Genomic DNA, 27200 nt, shown 5'->3' with positions numbered 1-27200 from the left:
TCTCCAGTATTTACTCTTTCGTGCCTGGCTTCTTTTGCTCAGCAAAATGTTTTCCAATTTCATGCCGTGATATTATCAGTATTTCCATTCTTACTGTGGAATGGTGTTCCATTGTCTAATGGTTGACAGACATTTGGATTAATTTCCAGCTTTGATCTCTAAACATTGTCATTACACCATTTGTGACATAACCTTTTATTTTATAACCGGGGGTGGAATTCCGGGTTATCCCACAAGTGTATGTTTAAGTTAACAGGAAACTGTGACACTGTCTTCCAAAGTGCCTATATCACGATACACTCCTAAGAATTTATGTAAGTTCCGGTTGCTCTACATCTTCAACAAGCCTTGATATCATCAATGTCTTCAATTGTAAGCATTATTGTAGGCAAAGAATTGTTTATAATTTTGATTTGCACCTCCCTAAATATACTGAGAATTTTAAAACGTGCCTATTGTAAATTCAAATATCGGCCTTTGTGAAGTGTCTTTCCAAATCTTTTATCAATTTTATAATTTGAGTTGTCTGCCTTCTTATTAATGATTCGTAGAGGTTCTTTATACACACTGGATAATTTGTCGGACATATGAATTGCAAATATTTGCTCCCATTCTGTAGCAGATCTTGTATTTTTCCTAGCAGTGTCTTTTAAAGTGAAGAAGCTTTTAATTTTTCTTAAGTCTAATTTAACATTCAAAAATTTTTATCATGAATGCTTTTCGTATCATTCATATGACTGAAGGCTTTCTTCATCAGACTAGGACCACAACATGAATGTCCTTACCACTTCTATCATAATGTTGGATTTGAGATTCTAGACAATGTAATGGGCCAAAGAAAGAAATTAAGGAAAAAAAGAAGGCAAGCAGGCAGGGAGAAAGAAATAGTTGTAGAAAGAAAAGTTGTAGAAAGAAAAGTTGTAGAAAATTCTTTAAAAAGTAACCAAAAGACTACTAGAAGTAGTAAGTGAATTTAGAAAGTCTACCAGATATAAAGGTAATATACAAAACCAACTGTATTTCTACATATTGGCAATAAACAAGTGGAAAATAATTTTAATCTCATTTATAATATCAAAAACAAAATATTAAGATAAAAATTTGACAAAATATGTATAGGACATGTACACTACAAAACTAAAAATAATCCTTTGAAACAGATCTTTGAAAATAAAAAACAAAGGTAAAGGATTTATACTAACTAATTTCAAGCCACACAGCCACAGTAAGAAAAGCAGTACAGTATTGACATAAGGACAGATCTACAAATCAACAGAAGAATGGGTCCAAAGTATATTCACACATATACCATCAGTTGATTTCCAACAAAAAATGGCAAGATAATTCAATGGGCAAAGGCTGGAGAAAGGACAAGAAATTCAATAGGGAAAGGATAATCTTTTCAATAAATGATACTAAAACAGCTGTGAATTCATAAAGAAAAGTAATAAACCTAGACCCCTATCTCATACCACATACCCTTTAACCCCTAAAAGTAGATCATAGACCTACTATAAGAGCTAAAACTATAAAACTTTTGAGGGAAAAATTCTGTGGTCTGTTTTCTTCGTATAATATTTCAGATATACTTGTATATTAATAAATATACATCTTTTATATTTTTTAAAAAAGTAAGAAAAATAAAGAGCAGTGAATCCTTAAAATTTTTTTATACATGTAATTATTTTTAAAAATCAAATTTCAGGGGTGTCTGGGTGGATCAGTTGGGTAAGGGTCCAACTCTTGGTTTCAGCTCAGGTCATGATCTCACAGTTTGTGAGTTTGAGCCCATATCAGGCTTGGTGCTTACAGTGCAGAGACTGCTTGAGATTCTCTCTCTCTCTTTCTCCCGCTCTCTGCCCCTGCACTGCGCATGCTCTCTCTCTCTCGAAAAACAAATAAGCATAAATAAAATAAAATAAAATAAAATAAAATAAAATAAAATAAAATAAAATTTCAAAACCCACTCTGAATTCCTTACCCATACAGTCAAACAATCTTTCTTCAACTGAAATTCAGAAATATTCAAAGGAAAAGAAAAAAAGTCTTCTTCAACCTCCTTTCATATGGTTTCAGTAAACTGAGGCTGCTTCTAGGGAACTCAAGTTTGCCTCAATAACTATTTTTTGAGTGCTTTTCTAAAGCCATAAATAATAAAAACAAATCTGCCTAAAATATATTAATACCATCCATAATTTTTATAAAATGGTTACCAGAAGATCATGACAATATGAGAAATACTCTGTACTGATATATGGTTTGGAAGTGCCCTGTCCTAGTTGATAAAGATTCTTAATTTATCACACAGGATTACAAAGTTTGGGAATTATAATAAAACAAGAAAACTATAATAAAACAAATTTAAACTATTCTAAGCATAAATTCCCCCCCCCCAATAATTTAGAGGATATCTCAAGAAATGTATTACCCTTGGGGCGCCCGGGTGGCTCAGTCGGTTAAGTGACTTCAGCTCAGGTCATGATTTTGCAGTCTGTGAGTTCAAGCCCTGCGTCGGGCTCTGTGCTGACAGCTCAGAACCTGGAGCCTGCTTCGGATTCTGTGTCTCCCTCTCTGTCTGCCCCTCCCCTGCTTGCTCTCTATCTCTCTCTGTCTCTCTCTCTCTCTCAAAAATAATAAGCATTAAAAAAAATTTTTTTAAAGAAATGTACTAATTACTGTCACAAGTTGTGGTTAACAAAATGATGATAAAAAAGAGTCCATTATGGTTTATTAATTTAACCATCACAGCTTTCCACAACACCAAAATGAAAGGCAACACATAATGCAAAATCACTGCCCACGTATTATTTATTGTGCACAAAACCAAGTACCCCAAAACTCATTTAAAACAATAAACATTTACCATCTAACAATTAGTATGGGTCAGGAATTTAGACAGCTTAGCTCATGGTTTGCGTGAGGCTGCAGTCAAAACTGCTGGGTAGCAGAGCAACTTCTTACTAGACATGTCTGGAGGCAAGGGAAACAAAAGCAAAAATGAACTATTGGGACTTCATCAAGATAAAAAGCTTCTGCACAGCGAAGGAAACAATCAACAAAACGAAAACAAAACAAAAGGGCAACCTACAGAATGGGAGAAGATATTTGCAAATGCCATATCAGATAAAGGGTTAGTATCCAAAATCTATAAAGAACTTACCAAACTTAACACCCAAAAAATAGACAATCCAGTTAAGAAAGGGGCAGAAGACATAAACAGACATTTCTCCAAAGACATACACATGACTAACAGACACATGAAAAAATGTTTAACATCGTCATCAGGAAAATACAAATCAAAACCACAATGAGATACCATCTCACACCTGTCAGAATGGCTAAAATTAACAACTCAGCAAACAACAGATGTTGGCAAAGATGCGGAGAAAGGGGAACCCTCTTGCACTGTTGGTGGGAATGCAAACTGATGTAGCTACTCTGGAAGTCTGGAGTTTCCTCAGAAAGTTACCACCTAGCAATTGCACTACCAGGTATTTATCCAAAGGATATAAACATACTGATTTGAAGAGGCATATGCACCCCAATGTTTATAGCAGCACTATCAACAATAGCCAAATTATGGAAAGAGCCCAAATGTCCATCAATTGATAATGGATAAAGAAGGTGCGGTATATATATATACACAATATTACTCAGCCATCAAAAAGAATGAGATCTTGCCATTTGCAATGAGATGGGATGGAAGTAGTGTATTATGCTAAGTGAAAGAAGTCAGAGAAAGACAAATGCCATATTATTTCACTCATATGTAGAATTTAAGAAACAAAAGAGATGACCACAAGGAAAGGGAAGGAAAAACAAAATAAAACAAAAATAGAGAGGGAGGCAAACCATAAGAGACTCTTAACTATAGAGAACTGAGGGTTGCTTGAGGGGTTGTGGGTGGGAGTATGGGCTAAATGAGTGATGGGCATTAAGGAGGGCACTTGTTGGGATGAGCACTGGGGATGATTCATAGGGGATGAATCACTAAATTCTACTCCTGAAACCAATACTACACTATATGTTAACTTGAATTTAAAGAAAATCTTGGAAAGAAAAAAAAATGTTGGCCAGGCTATAAGATCATCTGAAGGCTTGGCTCTATATAAAAGGAAGGAAGGAGGAATTTGCTTCTAAGTTCATGTGGCTGTGGCCAAGCCTTGATCCTTTATTGCATGGGCCTCTCCTTAGGGCTGTTCACAACATGGCAACCTTTTTTGTGTTTTATTTCAATATCTTTCCACCAATGACTTTTTTAGGTGTACAATTCAATGGCTTTTAGCATACTCACAAAATTGTGCAACCACCACCACAATCAATTTTAGGACATTGATCATCATAAAAGAAATCCATTATGCAGCAAATCTTCCTTCTTCCCCCACCCCAAATGCCCAGATATGAGCAATCACCAATCTATTTTCTGACTCTATAGATTTGTGTATTCTGGACATTTCATATAAACATAGCCATAAAATAACATGGCCTTTTGTGACTGGCTTTTATTATTTAGCATAATGTCTTCAAAGTTTATGTATGTTGTAGTATGAATCTGTATTTCGTTCCTTTTAATGGTTGAGTAACATTCCACTGTATGTATAAACCACAATTTATCCATTTATCAACTGGTATACATTTAAGTTACTTTTATTTTTGGCTACTATGCATACTGATACTGTAAACATTTGCATACAAGTTTTGGTGTGAATATATATCCTAGGAGTGGAGTTGCTATGTCATTTGCTATCCCTGTGTTCAGCTGTTTAAGGAACTACTAGACTGTTTCCCAACGGAGCTACATCCCTTTCCATTCCCAATAACAGAGTATGAAGATTCCAGTCTCTCCACAATCTCTACAACACCTGTTATTATCTGTCTTTTAGATTATAGTCATCCCAGTGGGTACAACACAGTAATTTACTGTGATATTGATTTGCATTTCCCTGGTGGCTAATGAGATCAAGCTATTTTTTGGGTGCTTATTGGTCATTTGTATGCCTGTGGGAAGAAATGTCTATTCAAATCCTTTGTTTTTAAATTGAGTTCTTCTTTTACTGTTGAGGTGTAAGACTTCCTTACACACTCCAATTAGAAATTTATTATTAGATATATGATTTGCTCATAGTAAACACTAGAGAGCATGTGAATAGGGTATCAGTAGGAACTCTCATACAATGAGGGTAGGAAAGTAAAACAGCACAACTACAAGGGAAAGTAATTTGGCAATACTTGGAAAATTACAGAGGCCCATACCCTACAAGCAACAATCCCAATCACAGGTGTTTACCTCAGCAAAACGCTTACACTTGGTAAAAACTAGCATGGGTGGAAACTTGGGGGAGGGGGCGCCTGGGTGGCGCAGTCGGTTAAGCGTCCGACTTCAGCCAGGTCACGATCTCGCGGTCCGTCAGTTCGAGCCCTGCGTCAGGCTCCGGGCTGATGGCTCAGAGCCTGGAGCCTGTTTCCGATTCTGTGTCTCCCGCTCTCTCCGCCCCTCCCCCGTTCATGCTCTGTCTCTCTCTGTCCCAAAAATAAATAAACGTTGAAAAAAAAAAATTAAAAAAAAAGAAACATGGGGGAAAAAACGTGAATGAAACATAGAAACCTAAGTGGAAAAGACGCAGAAAAAAATCCACATACTACAATGCCATTTATATAAAGTTCAAAAACATTCAAAAGTAAACGTTCTGGGGGGTGTATACACATAAAATAAGTTTATGAAGAAAAGCAAAGAAACGGCAGAATTCAGTCTGGTGGTTACTTCCAAAGGGATGGAAGGGGAGGTGTCTAATCAGGAAAAGGCACACAGTTTCAATGGTATTGATAATATTCCATTTTTTGAGCTTTGTATATGCAAATTACTTATTTCTGTATTGTGAAGTATTTCATAAACATTTTTTTCAGAGAGCTACACTAATATCTGAATATCTCTCTAATATAGACACACACTGAAGAAGTTTCATCCCAATATACTTCATGCAGATGAGGAGTATCGTAGTGAACCAAAAACTACATATAAACAAGATCATCAATTATTTTTAATCCAATGAAGTGTATGCTTTGTAGAACAGAAGAGATGGATTCTCTGCCTTTTCCTGCTTCTCCCTACCTTTCTGTCAGCCTGTCTTCCTGATCCCACCTTTACCACAGCAATCTGGATTAAATACCATCTCCTCTAGGAGGTTCTGCCATTCAATCCATCAGCCTTATGCGTGCACATCCTCCTCTCAATTTCCATAGTATTTGTATCACTTCAAGGCCCTCATCACATTATCCCTGGAATGCATGTGATTTAGCTCCTCTGTCAAAGATAAGTACCTGAAGATTCAGAACACTGATTACATCAGTCTGCTCATAGAAGGCACTCAGTTTTTTGTTGACTATTGAACGAATGAATGAATGAATCTGAAAATTCAGGAATTTCAGGATGAGGTGAGTAAAGATCTGGCCTAGTCTTCTTTAAAATTCTCAAAAACTGAGGAATTAAATAATTATACTCCTTGAAAAAGAATTTCAACATTGAAACTCTTCAAAATATAGCAAAAATAAGATTAACAATGGTCGGTTAAAATATAAAATGTTTATAGTGCATATACTGATTAACATTCCATAATCACAGGGGGCCAAATCAGAGGCGTAAGAACTTCCTGAACAGTCCACTGCCTTAGAACACATCTTGAAGTCAATCATGTAACTGGAGAACAGGTAGAGTTCTATCTTTTATAGAAAAAAAAAATAGTGCATGCCATTTCATGACCTAAATTTGTTACTTTTAGAAATTTTGACAACTTTTATTTATTTTTTTGCATTCAGATATTTAAATTGTTTCCTACAAAAAGTATAAACCTGAACATTATGTGCTTACGGCAGAAGAGGGACGTACACGGGGGGGGGGGGGGGGGGGGGGGGGGGGGGGGGGGGATGGAGACCACAAGTGAAACAGCTGTTTCTCAAAAACTAGGCGCTACTGCTGGATAACAAATAGGGAGTCTTAACTGGTTGAATCAATTCATTTCTGTCTATGCATCTATAATTCCTTCCTGGAGCTAAGTTAAAGAAGACAAAAAATGTTGGAAGGAGGGCTGCCGCCAGATTTAGCAAATAAAAATGCAGTAAACCCAGTTAAACTTGAACTTCAAATAAACAATGTTTTTTTTTTTAGTAACGCATGCCTTATGAAATATTTATACTAAAAACTTATTCATTGTTAATCTGAAATTAAAATTTAAACTAGGTTAGCTGTATTTCATCTGGCAACCCTAATTGAAGCCAAAAAAAATGGAGCAGTAATCAATCCAATTTCCTCACTTTGTGGTAGAAACTGAGCCCCGATGGAAAGAAGTAACCTACCTAGACCTACACCAAAGATCAAGGACGCAGGTCTACTCTGAAAAGAGAAAACATATTCTGCTAGGTCACCTTGGGTTCCATTCATAGTCCGTTCAACCTCCAATCTTGCTCACTTCACAGAAGCATCAAGTGGACAACTTGTAAAAGTTTATGGTTTTCCTCTTTCAGTATAAAACTTCAAGTTTCAGTAAATCTCTCATCAATCCCAGTCCTTGAAAACAACAATCCAAAAAAGTAAGCATTTCTCTTAAACAAAATCATCCTTATAATTTTCGGTCAACCGACCACCCCTTCATATTCTGTTTATATGTTCATGCACCATATGAAACATGACCTCCTAAACTCAGTTCTCTCAAAATCCAAAATTCTCTTGCTCCAGGGTTTCAAAATTTGTAATATCATTCCATGACTCTACGATTTTAAGTCATGTACCCTCTCAACTTTTGTATTTTTCAGAGGTAATGTCCTAATCCATTCAGTTGGGCCTAAAAAAAAAAGTCTTGGCAAAAAAAAAAAAAAAAAAAAAAGCCTTCCGCTCCCATTCTACACCTGAGCAACAACGAGCAACGCGCATAAGGTCTCACTATTATAAACACACACTTACTTGCCTTGGGCCTGGAATGCAAGAAAAGATGGAAAGGGAAACGTCCATTGGAAATTTGGGGGGGGCTTTCCCAAATCTATATGAGGAATATACTAATTGTCTCTCTAATTGCATGACATACAGTCGAACAAAATCGAAGGAAAAATAATAGAAAACTCCACATAAGCAAAAGATCCATCCAGAGCCTACCAAATTAACACTCAAAACATTTTCCCAACAGTATACCAATACTTCTCAACCTGTGATCCCTGGGGGCCCTTAGAGGTGGTGCAGTGGAACAGGAAGACAGCGAAGCAGAAAAAGGTTTCGTTTTTATCTTTTTTTTTTTTTTTTTTTTTTTAACTAACTGGGCTTCCAGAAGAGGTTCAAAAAAGGGTTCGTTGCATCAAAAACGCCTGAAAAAAAACGCAGTAACATAAACCATTACGACTTTGTCTAGTAAGTTTTCTATTAAAAACTTCACCCAGGTGAGTAAGAATCCAAATCGTGTCAGGTGGAAATTTAAAGACAAACAGGAACTTAGCAATTAAAAGACAAATATCTACCTAAGTGTTCCCTCTGGCAGCTTCCAAAGTATGCGGGTGTCTCGAGATCACACACGTCAGAAGTGGCAGGTCCTCACAGATCATCTAGTCCAGACATTCATTACAGATGTGGAAACTCAGGCCAGGGCGAGGGCTGAGGCTGACTTGGCCAAGGTCTCACAGCCCGCAAGGGCCAGGCCAGGCTTCAACTGGGACTCCACGCTGGCAGCCCGGGGTCCTCAGCGTCCCCCACGGATCCTGCGGCCCTCGGTTCGGCGCGGCCCGGAGAGTAGCCTCGGGCAGCCTCGAGCAGCCGGGGCGGAAGGGCCCACAGCCCGGGGTCGCTGCCACTTTTCGGCCGGCTCCGCGCCGAGGCCGCGACCCAGAGCCGTGCAGAGCTTGGGCCTCGGCGGCCGCCCCTGCCCAACCCACCTGTCGCGGACGGCACCGCCGGCAGCCACACCCCCTGCCGGGGTCCGGGGCTCGGCCGGCCTCGTCGGCGGCGGGCAGCAGTGACTGCGCGCGGCGTAAGGTACGCCCGTCCCAAGGCCGCAAGGGTTACCTCAGGTGGGCGCTGAGCTCGCGGCTGGGCCGCCCCGCCTCGCCTGAAGCATGCCGGACACCAGGACACAGCAGGGCCGCAGCTCGGCCACCACCGAGCCTGTTTACACCCCTCTGCGGGAGGACGCCGCTGGCCCGTCACGTGACACGCGCGTCACGTGTCCGCCAAGGGGCGGAGTTGTGGAGGTGTTGCCCGGCAACGACGGCGCGCTAAGGGGTGGGCGGCAGCGGCGGTGGAGCGGATCTTCTGCGCTCTTCTGGTCTTACAGCGGTGTGGGGGCAAGACCCGGCGCGTCCTCCCCAGTCCGGACGCGGAAGAGGGAAGCCCCCCCACCACTCCGTCTTCGTCCCTTTGTGACCCCTGGGCTTGACCGCGTATATTATTAGTCCGTTGAAAGGAGAAGGGAATTCAGTCCGGTATTCTGATGTTGAACTTGGAGGGAAAGATGAAAATACTACCTTAGGTAACGGTAGCAAATCGAATGCCCAGAAGAGCATAGGCAATAATAGTTTTGTTTACCCTAACGAACTCTTTGGTTTGCTTTCGCTCCCTAATCTGGAGTGAATGGCTATTCCACAGCGTATTCCACAGCGTACTCCATCCTCACCCCCATCAAACAAAGGGTGTGAGGAAGGCTTGTGGGACTTTCAACTTTTATTTTAAATTCTATTGTACTATAATTTTCATGAGGCTCAGACTTGGTATGTGTAAATACAAACATCTAAATAAGCATTTTATTCAGCATTCAGCTTTGTCCACATCAGACTTTCCTGATTATAGCTTTTACTTTGTCTTTAGTAACTATTTCTACCAAGTCGTTTTCCTACATCAGACTTTACATAAATAAAGTTTCAGCCACTGGCAATTTCTCCCAGAGTATTCACTATTAATTACCTAAGAGACTAATAATTTGTACAATTTCTTCGTAAATTCATGAGTGACTTATTCGCAAATACCTTCAAATATTTCAGAATTGTTCTGTTGTCCAGGAGTGATCTATTGCATAATTAACTCCTCCATACAATCCTGATCACTTTGCATACCTGGCTAAGAGCAAATTGACAGGGTCAGAACAGTGGGCTCAAGATATCCTCCACGTCAGTACAAGGTCAAGTATCCTCTTCTTTAACACACCTAGAGTGCAATAATACAAATAGTAGAAAATACAGTGATGAGTTTTTCTCCATTCCCATCTTTTACTATGGAAAACAGGTTACAAGTCCAGTTGCCACAGCCTGCTTGACTTTTTCTGCTGCTTCTGGCAGCAAATGTTCTGTGAAGGCAGGATAGTATCTTTCAGTGGTATACCTTATGCCTAGACCATGCTGGAGAAGCAAAAAAGTTGGTTAACCTATCAGTGTGAATCTGTAGGAAGTGGCAAAGATCCTTCATAGACCCAGAGGGATCTGCAGTTAGGCAGAACTCATGGAAACAATGCTAGGATGAGTCCTGGCTCAGCCATACTATCTAGGCAATTTACTTAACCTTTCTGAACCTCTTCATCTACTTAAAAGATAGTATCTACTGAATCGTTATGAAGATGAAATGAAATAATGCTGGCACCTTTCTTTAAAGTGGCCAATACATACAGTGCTCAATAAATGTTAACCATATATGACCTTTGGCAACAGGGTAGTGATAGAGGAGGTCAGAGTCCTGAGGGAATGAGAAATGACAACTTGAACTTGTTCAGGTCCTGGGTCTGGATTCTCGCCACCTGGACTGGAGTTGATCATTGTCAGCAAGGAAACTAAGCACAACCAAAAAGAAATCTTTGCACTTAGAATGGACGGCTACCAATAAGGCAACTGTTCATGGGTACCAGGTACTCACCCCAAGGGGTGTACTGGCTTTATGACAGCAGGTTAATTCCACATCCTGTTTGTGGTGATGGGGATTCCTGGTATATACTACTGGGCTCTCTACTGCTCCAGCCCACATGGGGAAGGAAATTGCCTACCCTCTCTGAGAGTTTGTGGGAAAGAAAGAAGTCCCCACCAAATGGCTGAACATATCTAACCATTTCTAGTTTTTTCAGTTAGGGTCTCCTGGCAAACAAAATACATTGGTAAGTAGGATAAGATATACTTTAATTATATACGACTCTGTAACAGCATATCATGCAACACAGTGGGTGTACTAGTGTTCTCACTAGAATGATGAATGTAAGGAATAACAGGGGATTTGCAAACATAGAAAGAGGTGAATAATAACCTGCTAAGGTGGTAGAGCCAGTCTTGAATTCTGTTTCCTGATTCCAAGTGTAAATGCCTTTCCTTTTTATTAATAACCATAACAATGTGGTTTCACTATATCTGTTTATTCTTTGATTTTGGCCTTCCTATGCTATGCTAAATGACAATTTTGCTTCACATAGTGTTTGGTATATTCCAAAGTAGGACCAATGACATATTCAGATTGATTAGATGTATACTAAGAGAACAGAGTGAAGGAACTCCAAGGTTTTTGGCCTGTGCAACCAAAAAAATGGAACTGTCATTTACTTAGATGGAGAAAGGTGTGAAAATTAATAAAGGGAAACCTCACTAAAATGGAGTTGGGAGACCAGAAGGGGGAGCTCTTGTGCCATACGACTCCTCATCAATTACTGGAAGAATAATCAATTACCCCAACAGAAGAAGGGATAACAAGAAAGAATCATCAGTTACAGGTCCCAGTAGGAAAAGATGAACAGTGCATCTCCTATGATAAATTGACTAAGCCAGAAATTCAGCCAATGAGAAACCCTTGTCACCCTGAATTCTTTCTTTTCTCCAATGGATTTTTGTTCAAAACAACCCCTCCTAGCTTCCTCCTTCATCTCCATAAAATAATGTTCCTCTCCTTCGCTAGACTACCCTAAGATTTCTGCTGTATCTTGTTTGTCCTGAATTTCAATTCTCTGCTATTCCCAAATAAATTGATTTTTGCTGGTAAAATAACTGGCTTTTATTTTTAAAATCAACAAAGGATATGTGCAGACTTGGGAGGGGGGGGATCAAGAATTTTATTTTGGACATGCTAAATTTGGCATGCCCATTAGCCATCCAAATAGAGATGTACAGTTAGAAAATGCATAGAAGACACTGAAATTCTGGGGAGAGATACAGAGACATAAATTGATTGGTCAGTGGTATTTAAAGCCACAAAATTAAATGAGATCACACAGAGCAGTAACTTTATACCTTCTGACCTCAACCCAGGATACAGAATAGTTCCCATACTGACCAAATACATGTAGATAACTTAAAAAGTTTCAAGAAGCAAATTCACCTCCCAATGTATAATTCACTATTTCTTTTCCACTTTATTCTGTTCCACTTTTTAAAAACTTCTCCCAACTCAATTGACTTTTTAACCAAGTAACAGTGTGGCCTTACAGTTTGAAAATCACTGAAAGTTGCTGACCTAGGACATTGATTGCATAACTGGAGGAAAAAGAAAAGATCCAAAGGCTGCTTGTGTAGCACTTCAGAGAAGGGAAGAGTAAGCAAAGGAAACACAGTAGGAGCAGCCAGAGATAAAAGGAGAAACAAAACAGAGGAGTCCTGAAGTCTAAGCGAAGACAATTTTTTAGGGAGAAGGAAGTGCCTCAGCATGTCATTTCCTTTGCTCCTGAGAAGTTGAGTAAAATGAGAACTGACCTTTGGATTTGCCAATGGAGAGATCTTTGAGAGCTTGAGAACGGAGCAATTAAGATAAAGTGGTTGGGATACAAGCCTTATTGCAGAGATAGTAACTGGTGACAGCAAGCAGATTTCTTTTTGCTGTAAAGACGAGCAGGGGAATGAGACATCAGCAAGCAAGAGATGTGGGGGTTAAAGTTTTGTTTAAATATTTATATGCTAATAGAAATGGTCCAGTGATGAGAAAATATCAATGCAGGAGACAGTGACCACTGTAGGAAGGAAGTCCTCGAGTTGGCTGGTGGGGTCATCCATAGACAGGTGAGCAAGGGGAATGGAAAGGCACAGTACATTTGCTGTTAGATGCATATAGAATTTATTTTCCAATTGTTGCTAGTTTAATAAAACAAGAAGCTGAGAGTGAGGACAGGGAGAGGAGTGCTGGTGGTTTGAGGAGAGAAGGGGTAAAAACCATCCAGGAGAGTACTGTATCCCAGCATCAGCCCAAGCTCCAGCCCCATGGTTTCCCTCATGGATGATCACTGTCTCCTGACTTCCATCTTTGGAAGACTTCCATCCAGTCTTTTCTCTACACAATCATGAGAGTGAGAGAGTCCAATTACGTAACCCCCCAGTATTTTCCTAATTCAGAATAAAATCCAAAGTTCGTGCCTATCACATCCTCCATGATGTAGCCCCTTATTTCCTGTTGTCCCTCTCACTTGCTTTGCTCCAGCTGCCTAGCTTCCTTGCTATTTCTTGGTTTCCTCAGATACGGAACACTTTCTCCCATTTCACTTCCTTTGTGACTTAAGTGTAACTTTCTCACAGTGGATGTACAGAGGGTGCTTTTAGGCAACCAGCTTGAGCAATGGAAACCTGAGTAAGCCAAATACAAACAGGCCCATTAGGTGACCCACCTCAAAATATCCATAAGCCCTAGCTGACCAATGGGTTACTTACACCAGGACACATGTACCAAAAAAGGATAATTCCATACATTTCGATACCTCCTCACCTTCCCCTTAACAGCCCCCCAGGACTGCCTTGTGGCAGTCTCTCTCTTACTGTCCTGCCCACCTCCCTTGCCACGTATTCAAAAAACTTCTATCTCCGTCGTTCTGCCTCTACTCAATAGGGTCATCCCACAGGATGTTTCTGACTACCCTTTCTAAAACAACAGTCCTATCTATGTCACCCTATTGTGCTTGGTTTTTGTTCTTAGCACTTATTACCATCTGTGGCAGAGCTTTTACAGCTCATTAAATATCCATTCCCCACCACCATAACTCTGGCAAATGGGTAAAGCCATAAGACTAATTCCAACCAATGGGCTAGGGGCAGAATATAATACACTTCTAGATAAAATCATTTAAAAGTCAATGTGAAACCTCTAGCTTCCCCCCCCTCCCCCCCAGCTGCAGCAATCTTAGAGAATCAGCCTGAATCTCCTCATCAGCTACCCTGGGAAGTTGCCTGACTCACAATTTTGCGTGGGTGAGGAATAAACTTTGTTGTGTTAAACCACAGAACTTTGGGGGTTAATCTGTTATCACAGCAATATATAGAATCTATTCTGGTCTGGATCAAGTTTCCATAAAATTTATACGTTGAACTCCTAACCCCCAGTACCTCATATTGGGACCGTACTGGAGACAGTGTTAGAATAGGCAGTTAGGTTCTAACAGGATACCTGGAGGCCAGCAACAAGGAAGTCCTGACCAGCTATCAGGGAAAGTCAGAGGCCAGTCCTGGCAGCACTCCACAAGAAACCAGATCAAACCAGACAGACCCAAGATGGAGGATGCTGTGACAGGAAACCCATGACCAAATTAGAAAAAGTGAGAAACTCTGCTTCTCACCCAAAGTAACAACGATTCCGCCCCCTAGTTAAGAACTGTCAATAAAACAGAAACCCAACCTTCAGAGCACATAGTTCTCTACCTCGCCGGCTCTCATATCTCATCATACAGTTTCCGCTTTAACAAACTTTCCTGCTTCCATTACTCATCTGCTGTGCTGTGTGCCCGCAAGATAAGGTCATTAGGGTGGTCCTGATCCAGTAAGATTGGTGTCCACATAAGAAGAGACTAGAACACAACTGTGCATAGAGGGAAGACCATGTGATGTCACAGGGAGAAGGTGGCTGGCTATCTGCAAACCAAAGACATTCTCAGAAGAAACCGACCCTGCCAACTCCTGGATCTCTGACTTCTAGCCTCCAGAATTCTGAGAAAATTGTGTAAGCCACCCAGTCTGTGGTACTTTGTTATGGTAGCACTAGTAAATGAATACAGCATCCTAACATACTGATACTCCATCTGGAATATTCTTGTATTTATTTTTCCCCTAGAATGTAAGCATGCAATAAAAGCAGGGATGTTTAGTGGAGCACTGCATCTACAGCACTTAACAATTGTGCCTGACACCTAACAGATGCTCCAATGGACTTGCCATCTTGTGCAATTCAAAGTCAAAATGATACCGTGGCAGGTTCCATGAAGGAAAAGTATATGGTAGGATGAGGAAGGGTACTAGACAAGAATAGATGAGGGAAGGCTTTCTTCCAAAAGTAGTGATGGAGTCAGCATCTGAAAAACCAGTAGTTATTAGGGAGAAACTGGCTGAGAAAACAAAAATAAAGTCATTGTGGGCAAATTCCAGAAAGTTGGGATAAAGAGTGCAATTTGAGGCTGGAGAAATTGATGGGGGCCAGATCACAGGGGCCTTACTAGGAAGAATGATGAAGAATTTGGGTCATTTTAATCTAAGAAAAGAAGAAGTTACTGATATATTTCAAGCATTGATATGCTCAATTTTTTGGTTTTCAAGCTCACTACAATTGAAGTGTAGAATATGGGGTCATATAAAGGACCACAGAACTAATTCAAGAAGTCTAGTTAGGCAGCAGTTACAATAGGTCAGGTGAAGTCTATGGTAATATGGACTAGGGTAACTGCAGAGGAGTAGGTGAATTTGAGATAAATGATATAACTAAAAAGAATGGACTGGTATGGACTAAATGTATGTGTGTCCTCCAAATTCGTATGTTAAACCTTAACCCCCAGTATGGCTGTATCTGGATTAAGGAAGTAATTGAGATTAAGGGAAGTCATATGAGTGGGGCCCTGATCCCATAGGATTAGTGTCCTTAAAAGAAGAGACACCAGAGAGCTCCACGTGTCTGCACACCAAGGAAAGGCACACAATGAGAAGACACCCCTCCAAAAGCCAGGAAGAAGCAATCTTACCAGGAAACCACCCTGAGGAACCTTGATCTGGGACTTCCAGCCTCTAGAAACTGTGAGAAAATTAATTTCTGTTGTTAAAGCCACCCAGTCTAGCATACTTTGGTAGGGCAGTCTCAGCAGACTAGCATACTAATAAAAATTGGGAGTATGGAGGTAATGTCTAGTTCATTCAGCTTTGCATGGAGAAAGAAACCCTGTCGAGCACCCTAAATTAGCTTTCTGGAACCACTTCAGATCCCACTGGGCTTGGGCTAGAGTTGCAAAGTCTATCTGGGTTACCTGCCAGCTGTTTACCAGGGTTCAGGATCAGATTCAACTAAACTTCCATGAAGCAAGTGAGCTCCCAAAAGCTTGAACAGTGTATTGGTTACATCTGGGAGCAGGGCCCTTATACCTTAAATGAATACCTTTATTCTTAGAGTCACTTTTTCCAAGTAGAATAAATTATTGATTTAATAGTTTTATTTTAAAAAGTCTTAGGGCAGCTGGGTAGCTCAGTTGGTTGAGTGTCCAACTTCGGCTCGGGTCATGATCTCACTGCTCATGAGTTCAAGCCCTGGGTCGGGCTCTGTGCTGACAGCTCAGAGCCTGGAGCCTGCTTCAGATTCTCTGTCTGCCTTGCTCTCTACCCCTCCCCTGCTCGTGCTCTCTCTTTCTCTCAAAGATAAACATAAAAAAACATTTTTTTAAGTCTTTATAAAAGAAAAAAGTATTGTACATAATCAAATAATCAAACTCATAATGAAATTGAATATTTATTTGAATTTCTCCTGGTAATAGCACTCAACATATAAGAAAAACAAACCAAAATGTGAGATTTTGTTTTAAATATAGCCATTTTTCAAAAAGTGAAAAGGTGGATTCTATATTTAATGGCAACAAGTGAGACGCCTTCTATTGTAAAACTGCCATTCAAAAAAGTATATTTTAAGAAATATATAGTATGTTTAACATGATGTGTTTTATGAATGGATACATATCTGAATGCCAATCTGAATATGGAAGAAATATGTGTGTTAAAACTACACTGGGAAATGAAATGTTCTTTTTTATAAAAAGTAGTTTGAAATAAAAGGAACTTGTTAGTAAATTCAATAAATTTTCACATGGGATTAAAAAAAAAAATCTCCACCACCCACCCACCCCCCCTCAAAAAAGTGGTGGATTTGAGTAGAGCCATTACGTGACGGCACATTTCTGTACACCGTGGAAGCTGGTTTACATAGTCAGTGATAACTTCCTAAAGTGCATCTTTTGAAGACTTGTCTAGTAAAATTGCAATGTCAATATAAAATACTTAACACAAGACATGCAGTAACAAAGTTAAATCATTATAGTTTAAAGTTTTTAAAACTACTTTTAAAACATTTGATTGACCAAAGAATAAAGATGTCAAATATAGTAGCATTCTTTCTCCAACAGTGAGCACCGTATGCTTTTTTCATTTGGCAAATCTTTTGGAGTCGAACAGATATAATGCAGTCTGAACAGTATTTCTTCTGTCACTGTAATACAATTCCCAGGCGCAGAGCAAGAGCTAGATTTTTGGAAGTTTGGGTGCGTTAACCACAGGATTTGCCTCCTGTAAGTATCTCCTCCCTGCACTCTTGTAATCATAGGTGCAGCCGTGAGTTTCTGCATAACGATGAGATGCACAGAAGTTGTTTCCACATCTAAAGCACAAAAAAGTTCATGTGAATAGTCACATTTTAGAGAGGCTCATCTCCTTGGGAGATGAGAGCTTGACTTCCAGTATCCAACAGGAGCCCTGTGGTTCTCTTTAGCAATTTTCAGCACTGACATTTCCCTTGCACTCATAAACCAGCACAAGTGCCCCCCAAAGAGAATTAACTGTCCATGAATATGAGAGTTTAAAATAAAGGATCTATTATGAAATGAAACAGGATATAGATTTTTATGAAATGGTAAAATTGCAAAAGCTGATAGATATGTCTACCATTTCTCTTGTATCTAGTAAACCTGGGAGAACTGAATTTCTAAGAAATTCAGTCTCAAAAGAAAATTACGTAAAACCTAACTATGTCATAAAAGGATTTTTACAATGTTTTTCGCAACAAGATGAACTGTTTCTATCTGAACAGAATGCACTCTAAAAAGCAGCAGTTGTTTTTAATGCCTGGACTCAAACTAAGGGCAGACACCATCCCCAGAGTGATTGATTGATATTAATCAATGCTAATGAAAGAAATAATTATGAGAAAATTCATTACTTTTTGTGAATAGATTATTCCTCTGTTTTGAAATAAAACTGTACCATATAATCATTAAAATTAATAGTACATTTACTTTAAATTCAGTCCTTTTTTTGTTCAATTTAAAAAAGAACCTTGGAGGAGGGATTCTTCCAAGTTGCATTCAAACAAAAACCACGCATATCTATCATAAGACAAAGTACACTCTGCCACTGGTTTAAATCTCCCAACTTGGAGGGCAGGAGAGGATCTCATGATTTATAAACTCATGAGCTGTCTACTTCATCCTTACTTCAGCCACTTAGGAGCTCAAATAAGGGCTACCATCTGAACATCATCTTAATGATGTTACGAATAGCCAATTTAAAGAAGGTTTTATATTGTATCCCCAGGCTGGGTCACCACAAAAAAAGCATCTCAGCTTTTCCAGTCAGCCAACCTGCCTGCACTCGTAGCTAGTAGCCAGTCCAGTTTTCTTTCCACAGAGAAAACAATGCTTTGCTGCTTTCTTCTTTGTTTGAATTGGGGCTTTCACGGGTGGGAGGTGATGAGTACATTCTCCTGATTAATGAAAGGACACCTTGATTACTACAGGCAGAAAATGTTAAATGTGAAATAGTATTAAGCAAAACACAAAACACAACCCCATCACAACAAATTTCTTGGCCATAAAAAATTAATTTGTGCTATATTTATATCCAAAATTATCTACAAAATCTACAAGTAAGGATACAGTAGAACTGTTATATTTTTAAAGATGAGGTGGGTTTCTACTGACCGAGACTTACATTTTTAGGGCTTCTGTACACACCAGTATTTTTCTGATTATTTCTAAGGGCAATCAGTAATTGTAAAGTACACCAAACCTTGACAGAGAATTAAGAAAAAGTCTGGTTCAAAATCATTCTTATGAGGCCTCTGAGAAACAATGTATATGTAATACAAACACCCTATTCTTTTACGCCAAGAAGGAGCACCAGAGTATCAAGAAACTGGTCTTTTAGTCCTGATTACATCATTGAAATTACAGTTGTCAAACCACAGGCAAGTTATTTATTCTTTCAAAACTTCAATTTGTTCATTAAAAAAATTTTTTTTAACATTTATTCATTTTTGAGAGACAGAGAGAGACAGAGCACAAGTGGGGAAGAGCAGAGAAACAGGGAGACACAGGATCCGAAGCAGGTTCCAGGCTCTAGAGTTGTCAGCACAGAGCCCGACGCGGGACTCAAACCCACGAACCATGAGATCATGACCTGAGATGAAATCGGATGCTTAACCAACTGAGCTACCTAGGAACCCCCATTTTTGAGATAACATAACATGGTTTTCTCCCTTGTGTTTCTAAGTGTTTTAAGGTCAATTCAGTTCTCACATGTAAAAAGCATCCTGAAAATTTTAAATGTTGTAATTATATAAAATACCATATTATCAACAGTGACTAACATGGTGCACTGCTCGATTTCACAGTACTACCTTTCCAAAAAATAGTTACTGAATTTTGTACTACTGTAATGATTTTATGTTTAAAAAACAGCATATCTGTTATTACATAAGAATAATTAAATCAATTTCTTTAACTACTAGGTGAAATTCTCTTACAACTGAGCAAAATTCCAACAAACCTGACTCAAGCAGAGAGGCTCAAAGTCACCATCCACAGTTGTTATAATAACAGTACCAGCACATGGTGCTTGGTGGCACTAAAAGGCCAAGAAGGAAAAGGCAAACAAAGAAAACAGAACAAGGGGAAGGAATGAGAATAAAAATGCTGGGTCTAGGTGGTACTGGTGCCTATTCTCCACTATTTAAAAAAGGTTTGAGACACCTCGGCTTAATGTTTATATGGCAGCTAAAAGTCTTTGAAGATCCTTCAAGGGTTCAAAAAATTGGAATTACAATGAATTGGTGCTATGCCTTTTGCCACCCAGAAAGGATGCTGGATATACAAACCCAGTAACTAAGTCAGCTTTATTACCAGTCTGAAATACCTTCCCATTTCCTAGATCTTGCCTCAAATTGGAAACTAACTGAATGACTCCTAATGGTAGAAACAAAATTGAAAACAACTAAGTGAATGATTCCCAGTGGTGCCCTGGCACCAACTCAATTAGCACTTTCTTCTTCAAGTGCGCTTAAGAGTTATCAAGAACAAAGGTGATGGGGTACTTCTTAAAAAACGAAAATAAGCATTTGCACAGGTCACAGAGGAAAGGCATATGATACCAGATATCTTCTGGAAGCTCATCTGATTGTAATTATCTTTGAAATTCAGGTTTAGGATATTCTTCCTCAATGGAATAATCTAATGATAGTTATTTAATTAGTTCAGTGTAGTCATATTTTCCTTTTTTCTTTCCTTGGAACTGCTTAACTCAATGTTTCCCAAACTTTTTTCATTCAAGAACTCTTTTTGAATGTGCAGAAATACAAGACACAGTACGAGTTGGCACAGACACACAACTGCAGTCTTCTCCTACAAGAATAGTTTCTATACGTGCTTCTACCTACCGGAGAAAACCATTTATTAGTTACCTACTCCAAGTCAGGACCCATCACTAATATATAGGTTTGCTACTATTCTTCAGACTGGCATTCAGGGTTTGTATGTCCAATATGATACCTTTCCAACTTTCCAGAGTTGTTTTCTGTCACTTACCACATCATACCCACTCTGAATGAAGCACTAGACCCATTCACAGGTGCAATTGCTTCTAAAAATGCTAAATGGGTGATGTGCATTAAAGAGGGCACTTGTTGGGATGAGGACTGGGTGTTATACATAAGTTTGAATCACTGGGTTCTACTCCAGAAACCAATACTACACTGTGTGTTAACTAACTTGAACTCAAATAAATAAATTTTAAAATAAATAAAATAAAATAAAATAAAATAAAATAAAATAAAATAAAATAAAATAAAATGCTCTATTTCAACCTCTATTTAATTTCCAGGTGCAATCATATGTCTAAAATCATATGTCTAAAATTTGGTAATCATATGTCTAAAAATGATAACTGGAACTATGAGGATGGGTAAGATTTCCAAGGGAGACCCTATAGTAAAAAGCAAAGAAAACCAGTGGAAGAATTTAACAAATTAATTAAATAAAATGTATACCAAAACTCTCATGGACTCTTCAAGGACATTCAGAATGATACAGTTATTACTGAAAGGAAATGGCAGCAAGTTACATAGCCCTTGTTTGGGTAATCATCACTGCAGGCAGTAGTTGATGGCTTGACTTAAATGAAATTAACCAAAAGAATGTATACCTGGGGACAAGCAGAGGGCTGGTAAAACAAGTAAAGAAAAAGAAAATCAGGTTTAACAAAATGAAACAAAAACAAAACTCTACAGCAATATGATAGCCCAGAATAAAAGAAGAAGAAGAAGAAGAAGAAGAAGAAGAAGAAGAAGAAGAAGAAGAAAGAAATGAAACAGAGAGAAACAAAGGAAAAGAAACTATTTCAAGAAGGAGGCCCACAAGAATCAAACAAGGTGAGGATACAGAAGCATCCACTGGATTGAAATTGTGGATATCTTTGGTGACCACAGCATCAACTATTTCAGAGGAAGAGTGAGAAGAGAAATGAAAAAGCACAGAAGCTCAAATTAGAGTTAAAAGTAGATAAATTATAGTGTGTGGTATTGGCATAAAGACAGGCAATAAAGAACCCAGAAATAAACCCTCACATATAGGATGAAATGATTTTTGACAAGGATACCCAAGACAATGGGGAAAGGACAGTCTTTTTAACGAATGGCACTGGGAAAACTGAATATATACATGAAAAAGAATAAAGTTGGACCCTTATATTACACCATATATACAAAAATATATAAATTAGAAAATTAATTCAAAATGTATCAAAGACCTTCCTGGAAGACATATATAAAACTCTTAGAGTAAAATATAGGAGGAAAACTTCATGAAATTGGACTTGGCAATGATTTATTGGACACAATACCATAGGCACAGGCAACAAAGGAAAACACCAACAACATGGACTGCATGAAAATTAAAAACTATTGTGCATCAAAAGACACTATCAGTAGAATAAAAAAGGGAGAAATATTTAGAAGAAAATATTTGCCAATCACATATCTGATAAGAGACCAGTATCCAGAATGAGAACACCTAAAACTCAGCAACAAAAAATGAAACAACCCAACTTAAAAATGGGCAACATATTTGAACAGACATTTCTCCGAAGAAGATGTACAAATGGCTAAGCACATAAAAATATACTCAACATCACTAATCATCAGGGAAATGCAAACCAAAACCACAGTGAGATACTACCTCATACCTATTGGGATGTCAATTATCAAAAACAAACAAACAAACAAGCAAAACAGAAGATAACAAGTGTTGGTAAGAATATGGAGAAACTGGAAACCTAATACACTGTTGGTGGTAATGTAAAATAGTGCAGCCACTATGGAAAACTGCCACTATGGCAGTTACTCAAAAAATTAAAAATTGAATAAACATGTGAGCCAGCAATTCCACTTCTGAGTATATACTCGAAAAAATTAAAAGCAGGGTCTCAAAGAGATATTGGGGCACCCATGTTCATAACAGCAGTATTCACAAGAGCTGAAATGTGGAAGCAACACAAGTCTCCATCCACAGATACATGGATAAGCAAAATGCTGTATATACATACAATGAAATATTATTCAGTCTTAAAAAGTATAGAAACTCTGACAGCATGTCCCCAAGGTGCTACAATATGGATGCACCTTGGGGATACAATGCTAAGTGAAGTAAGGTACACACAAAAAAACAAATGCTGTATGATTCCACTTATATGAGGTACTTCAAGGAATTAGAATTAGACAGAAAATAGAATCATGGCTGCTAGAGGCTGGGGTGAGCGGGCGGGGGGATGAGGACTTAGTGATTAATGGGTACAAGTTTTCAAGATAAAAAGAATTCTGGAGATGGATGGTGGTGATGGTTGCCCAACAATGTGAATGTTTTATATAATGGCATTGAGTTATACACTTAAAAATGGTTAAGACGGTAAATTTTATGTTATGTATATTTTACCACAATTTAAAAAATTGAAAAAATATGGATATAATAACACTTTAAAATTGAAAAAACATGGATATATTAAGACTTTAAAACTCTGGGCCTTATGTAGAAGTGAAAAATAAACCCTAAGTACTCTTTAAAGGCATAAAACTCATGTGACAACCATAATATATATTACATTGGTTGCGACATCAGTTTTATATACTTTCATATAAAGTATCCTTTAGAACCCTGAGGCTAGAAAGGTGGTACATCTTTGGTAATGAGCACCCACCCCTAGTCTGAGTCTAAAATCTCAAAAGATGATGATCATAATGGCTTCCTTGGAGATTAGGACTGGCCAGTGCACCTTTAAGGTGTTATTGGCAGAAAGGAGTGCCAATGTTGTAGCTACTTCTGCTACTGTGCTTTGGGAAGGGCTGATTCAAGGACTGTCTTTTTCTTTTATCCAGAAATAATCAGTTCATCAAAAGGAGCTCTTCCTACTCTCCTTCATATTGGATTATGATGTCAAGAAACACCTCTCTAGGGTACTTTTTCGAAACCCAACCAGCAGCCCAGCATGGCTCTAGAGTGGCCAGTGACAGAGGGTTGTGGAATTACACATTAATTCTTCCATCCTTCCTGTCTTTTCACTTAGACTATATCTTTCCCCAGGCAACAGAGACCTCAATTTCAATTTTTGTTTTATTCTTCAAGTATGTTCTACAGTCAGTTCTAATAGCCATTTTCCTCAGTGGAACAAAGTTTAGGGAGAGTTTACTCCATACATACCACAAAGAACCTTCCTCTTATTTCTCTCTGAAAAAAACAGTATGCATAATGAAGTGATTGTTAGGCTTATATTTTCACAATTATCTGTAGCTTACCTACTCTTTTCCCTGCTGCTGTGTTATTTCCATTCATTCCAATGCCACGGGCAGACTATAATCAAAACACAAAACATCTACAGAGGTAAGTTAATGGAGAACAGAAGAAAAGATCACTCAACATGAAATACTTGTATTTTATTATGGAAATGCTGTTGGGCTTTCATTTAATTAAATTAATTTGGCATCTGATTCTCACATGCAGCAATACTGTATGTATTTTTCTTTAAGAGAAGAAAATTTGATGGTGTAAATAAAAGTTCTTGTATGGAAACAATTAAAAATATTTAGCGTTAGGGGCACCTGGGTGGCTCAGTCAGTTAACTGTCCAACTTCGGCTCAGGTTATGATCTCACAGTTTGTGAGTCCAAGCCCCACGTCGGGCTCTGTGCTGACAGCTCAGAGCGTGAAGCCTGTTTTAGATTCTGTGTCTCTCTCCCTCTGCCTCTCCCCCACTTATGCTTAGTCTCTCTCTCTCTCTCTCTCAAAATAAATAAACATTAAAAATTTTTAAAAATATTTAGTGTTAAAAATAGATGATAAATTGTTGTACAAAATTATTTTTCAAATTACAATTCTCAATTTAGGGCTAACACCTTATTTAAAATTCAACTATCAAAAAGATTTTCTACCAACTAGATTAACATTTTAAGAGAAACTTATAAAAAGAATTCAACCTTCGGTCTCCTCCCTTAAGTAAACAAAAAACAAACATGTAATATGATGAATAACTACAAGGTTAACTAGTAGAACATATTGCAAACAAATACTTACTAGAAAAAAATCTGTAGGTTCTAACAGGGGAGAATTTTTCCTAAAGCTTTCTTCCTGAGAATGCTGGAGACTTGTAGACAGCCCCATTCCAGAGGTCCGAATCCTGCCTGCCCCACGCATGCTCTGTAAGCTATCTCTGCTTGCACTCCGGGCCAGCGAAGCAAGAAAACCTATATTATTTACACAACCAACAGGCTCTTTGGAAGCCTTGTTTGCCATTTCTGTAATATCCCGCGCCTCAACTTTAGAAATAATATCAGCTCTTTTCCCAGGTGAATCAACTTTAACAGCACGAAAGCGAGTAGTCCTAGAGAAAGAAGAATCAGTTATATTTCGAACATCTAGCGACCGAAGCACATTTTGTGAAGCAGAAGACTGGAGATTCCCAGACTCAAAACATTTGGACTGTCTCTGTGGTTTCACCAGAGAATTATGGAGTGACATTGGTGTAGAACAGCGAAGAGGTGACAAGAGTCTATTCTTGTGAGGACTTAATTCATGGTGGTCGAGAACTGTAGTTTCTACTGATTCACTGCTCAATATTCTTGCAACATGTTTAAGATGCTGTTCTGCAGCTTTCAACCCTTTATCATCATTACAGAGTAAGAACTCTGGATTTACCTTCTGTGTACCTTCTAAGCCAATGCTCTGTTCATTGGTGTTTCCTTCCGTAAATAAAGCAAATGAACCCACTTCAGATGGAAGTGATTCTTCAGTTACACATTCTTCTGAAGTTGGAAATAAGGTAGTGTCATCCTCTTTATTGGATGACAAATTTCCTGAAAAGTGTTTCGTCCGCCTAGGCAGGAATGATCCAAGATGGAGAACAGAATCAGCAAGCTCCTTGTCATTTTCCAACTCGGTATGGGGTATCTGAGGTGGTAGTTTGATGCTACCATTGGAATGAGACAGTGCGTTCATCTCCCAGTTATCCTCTTCCTTAAGAAAATCGCTAGCAATAGATGATATGGGTCTATCAGTGGGGGGCACAGTTGCCAAACTTGAAACGGCATTGCTGGAAGTTTCAGGTAGACATGCATTCCCAGCAGAAGGTAAACAAGACTGCCCAATGTGGGGGAGAACCCTTAACAATCTGTGGCGAGCAGCTGCCGTGGAACTACCAGAAGGTCGAAGAGCTATAGGTGGACGAGGTTTTACCTTGACAGCTTTCTTAGGCTAAAAAAAAGAGTGAATATATAATTCCTTACAGTCATTTTTGTCTACCCATTAACAAAAATTAATGAAGGAGGAAAATGTTATTTACTGCAGCACTGGCATTTTGATTACCTCAATCTAAAACGTCTTAAAAGATTAAAATCTGAAGTTTAAAACTGAGATGAATTTTGCTCTCTTCCTCCACGGAGTATAATTTTCTGAAAATATTAAAAATAATTTTATTTATCTTCCTCACTACTGATTATTTTCCAGAGTTTTGCTGAGAAGAAAATTCACTGAGTATACTAGATATATTACTCACGTATTTTAGGCCCCCAACAATTTTTCCTAGTAAGATGAGTGTCAGCTACATAGGTACTACAGAAAAGAGTTAATAGGCCTACACTGCTATCCTTGAAAAGGCCTGTCTTCCAGGATGGCCCTTGGCTAGCTTCTGGGAACTTGTATTTCAAGAGGGTTCCTACCACCCTAACAGAAAAGGTGCCTAACTTGTTTGTGCAAGCACTATGGTTTATGCTAAACACTGGCTTTCCTTCTGGGTGTCTGGCCTTTTGGTACATGCTAGACAGAGGATGCCTACATGAACTGCCCCAAATAAAACCCCTGGGCACAGACTCTCTAATAACCTTCCCTGGCAGATAATAATATTCCATATGTACTGACACAGCTCATTGACAGAGGGATAAAGCATGTCCTATGAGACTCCACTGGGAACGGGATTCTGGGAAGCTTGTGCTTGGTTTTCTCTGGACTTGAGCCATAAGCCTTTCCCCTTTGATGATTTTACTTTGTACCCTCTTGCCGTAATAAATCTTATCCATGAATCCAACTATATGCTGGTCCTGTGAGTCTTCCTACCAAATCATCAAACTGTAGAGTGGTCTAGGGGTCCTCAATATAGTAAGTTTTAATAAAAGTATCACAACAATTTATGATGTTATGGATAAACTTAAAAATGGAAGGATAAAGAAGCAACCTAAATGCCCATCAATAGATAAATGGATAAAGAAGATGTGCGATGTATGTATAATGGAATATTACTCGGGCATAAAAAGAATGAAATCTTGTCATTTGTGACAATACACATAGACTTTGAGGTATCATGCTAAGTAAACTAAGTCAGAAAAAGTGAAATACAACATGATTTACTTACATATGGAATTTAAAAAATAAAACTAACAGAAAAAGCAGAAACAGATCCATA

The 27200-nt window shown here is 38.7% G+C and overlaps 2 protein-coding genes across 14 annotated transcripts in view; both read right to left on the bottom strand.

Annotated features, from left to right (window-relative positions):
* MARCHF8 (membrane associated ring-CH-type finger 8) overlaps positions 1 to 9162 on the bottom strand; it is a 125260-nt gene extending 116098 nt beyond the window's left edge. For 2 of the 8 annotated variants that reach the window (XM_019813519.2, XM_045040331.1), the window contains exon 1: positions 8500 to 9154. The gene's annotated coding sequence lies outside the window, so the exon portion shown is untranslated. Of the gene's footprint in view, positions 1 to 7419; positions 7562 to 8499 lie in introns of all 8 variants that reach the window. The other 6 variants (XM_045040329.1, XM_019813521.3, XM_019813523.2 and 3 more) reach the window with 6 other exon arrangements.
* Positions 9163 to 17227: 8065 nt separating this feature from the next.
* ZFAND4 (zinc finger AN1-type containing 4) overlaps positions 17228 to 27200 on the bottom strand; it is an 87989-nt gene continuing 78016 nt past the window's right edge. For 4 of the 6 annotated variants that reach the window (XM_011287244.4, XM_011287243.3, XM_011287241.3 and 1 more), the window contains 4 exons: positions 24821 to 25996; positions 24047 to 24101; positions 18574 to 18691; positions 17228 to 17590 (listed from right to left, as the gene is read on the bottom strand). In XM_011287244.4, the coding sequence (XP_011285546.2) occupies positions 17455 to 17590; positions 18574 to 18691; positions 24047 to 24101; positions 24821 to 25996 (1485 nt within the window). In that variant the 3' untranslated portion in view covers positions 17228 to 17454. Of the gene's footprint in view, positions 17591 to 18569; positions 18692 to 24046; positions 24124 to 24820; positions 25997 to 27200 lie in introns of those variants that run through there. The other 2 variants (XM_045040327.1, XM_045040328.1) reach the window with 2 other exon arrangements.

Source organism: Felis catus, chromosome D2 (assembly GCF_018350175.1).
Source record: "Felis catus isolate Fca126 chromosome D2, F.catus_Fca126_mat1.0, whole genome shotgun sequence".
In the NCBI taxonomy this organism is placed as follows: Eukaryota; Metazoa; Chordata; class Mammalia; order Carnivora; family Felidae; genus Felis; species Felis catus.
Note: the sequence above shows the minus strand (reverse complement) of the source record. Positions and strands in the feature narration are given on the sequence as shown.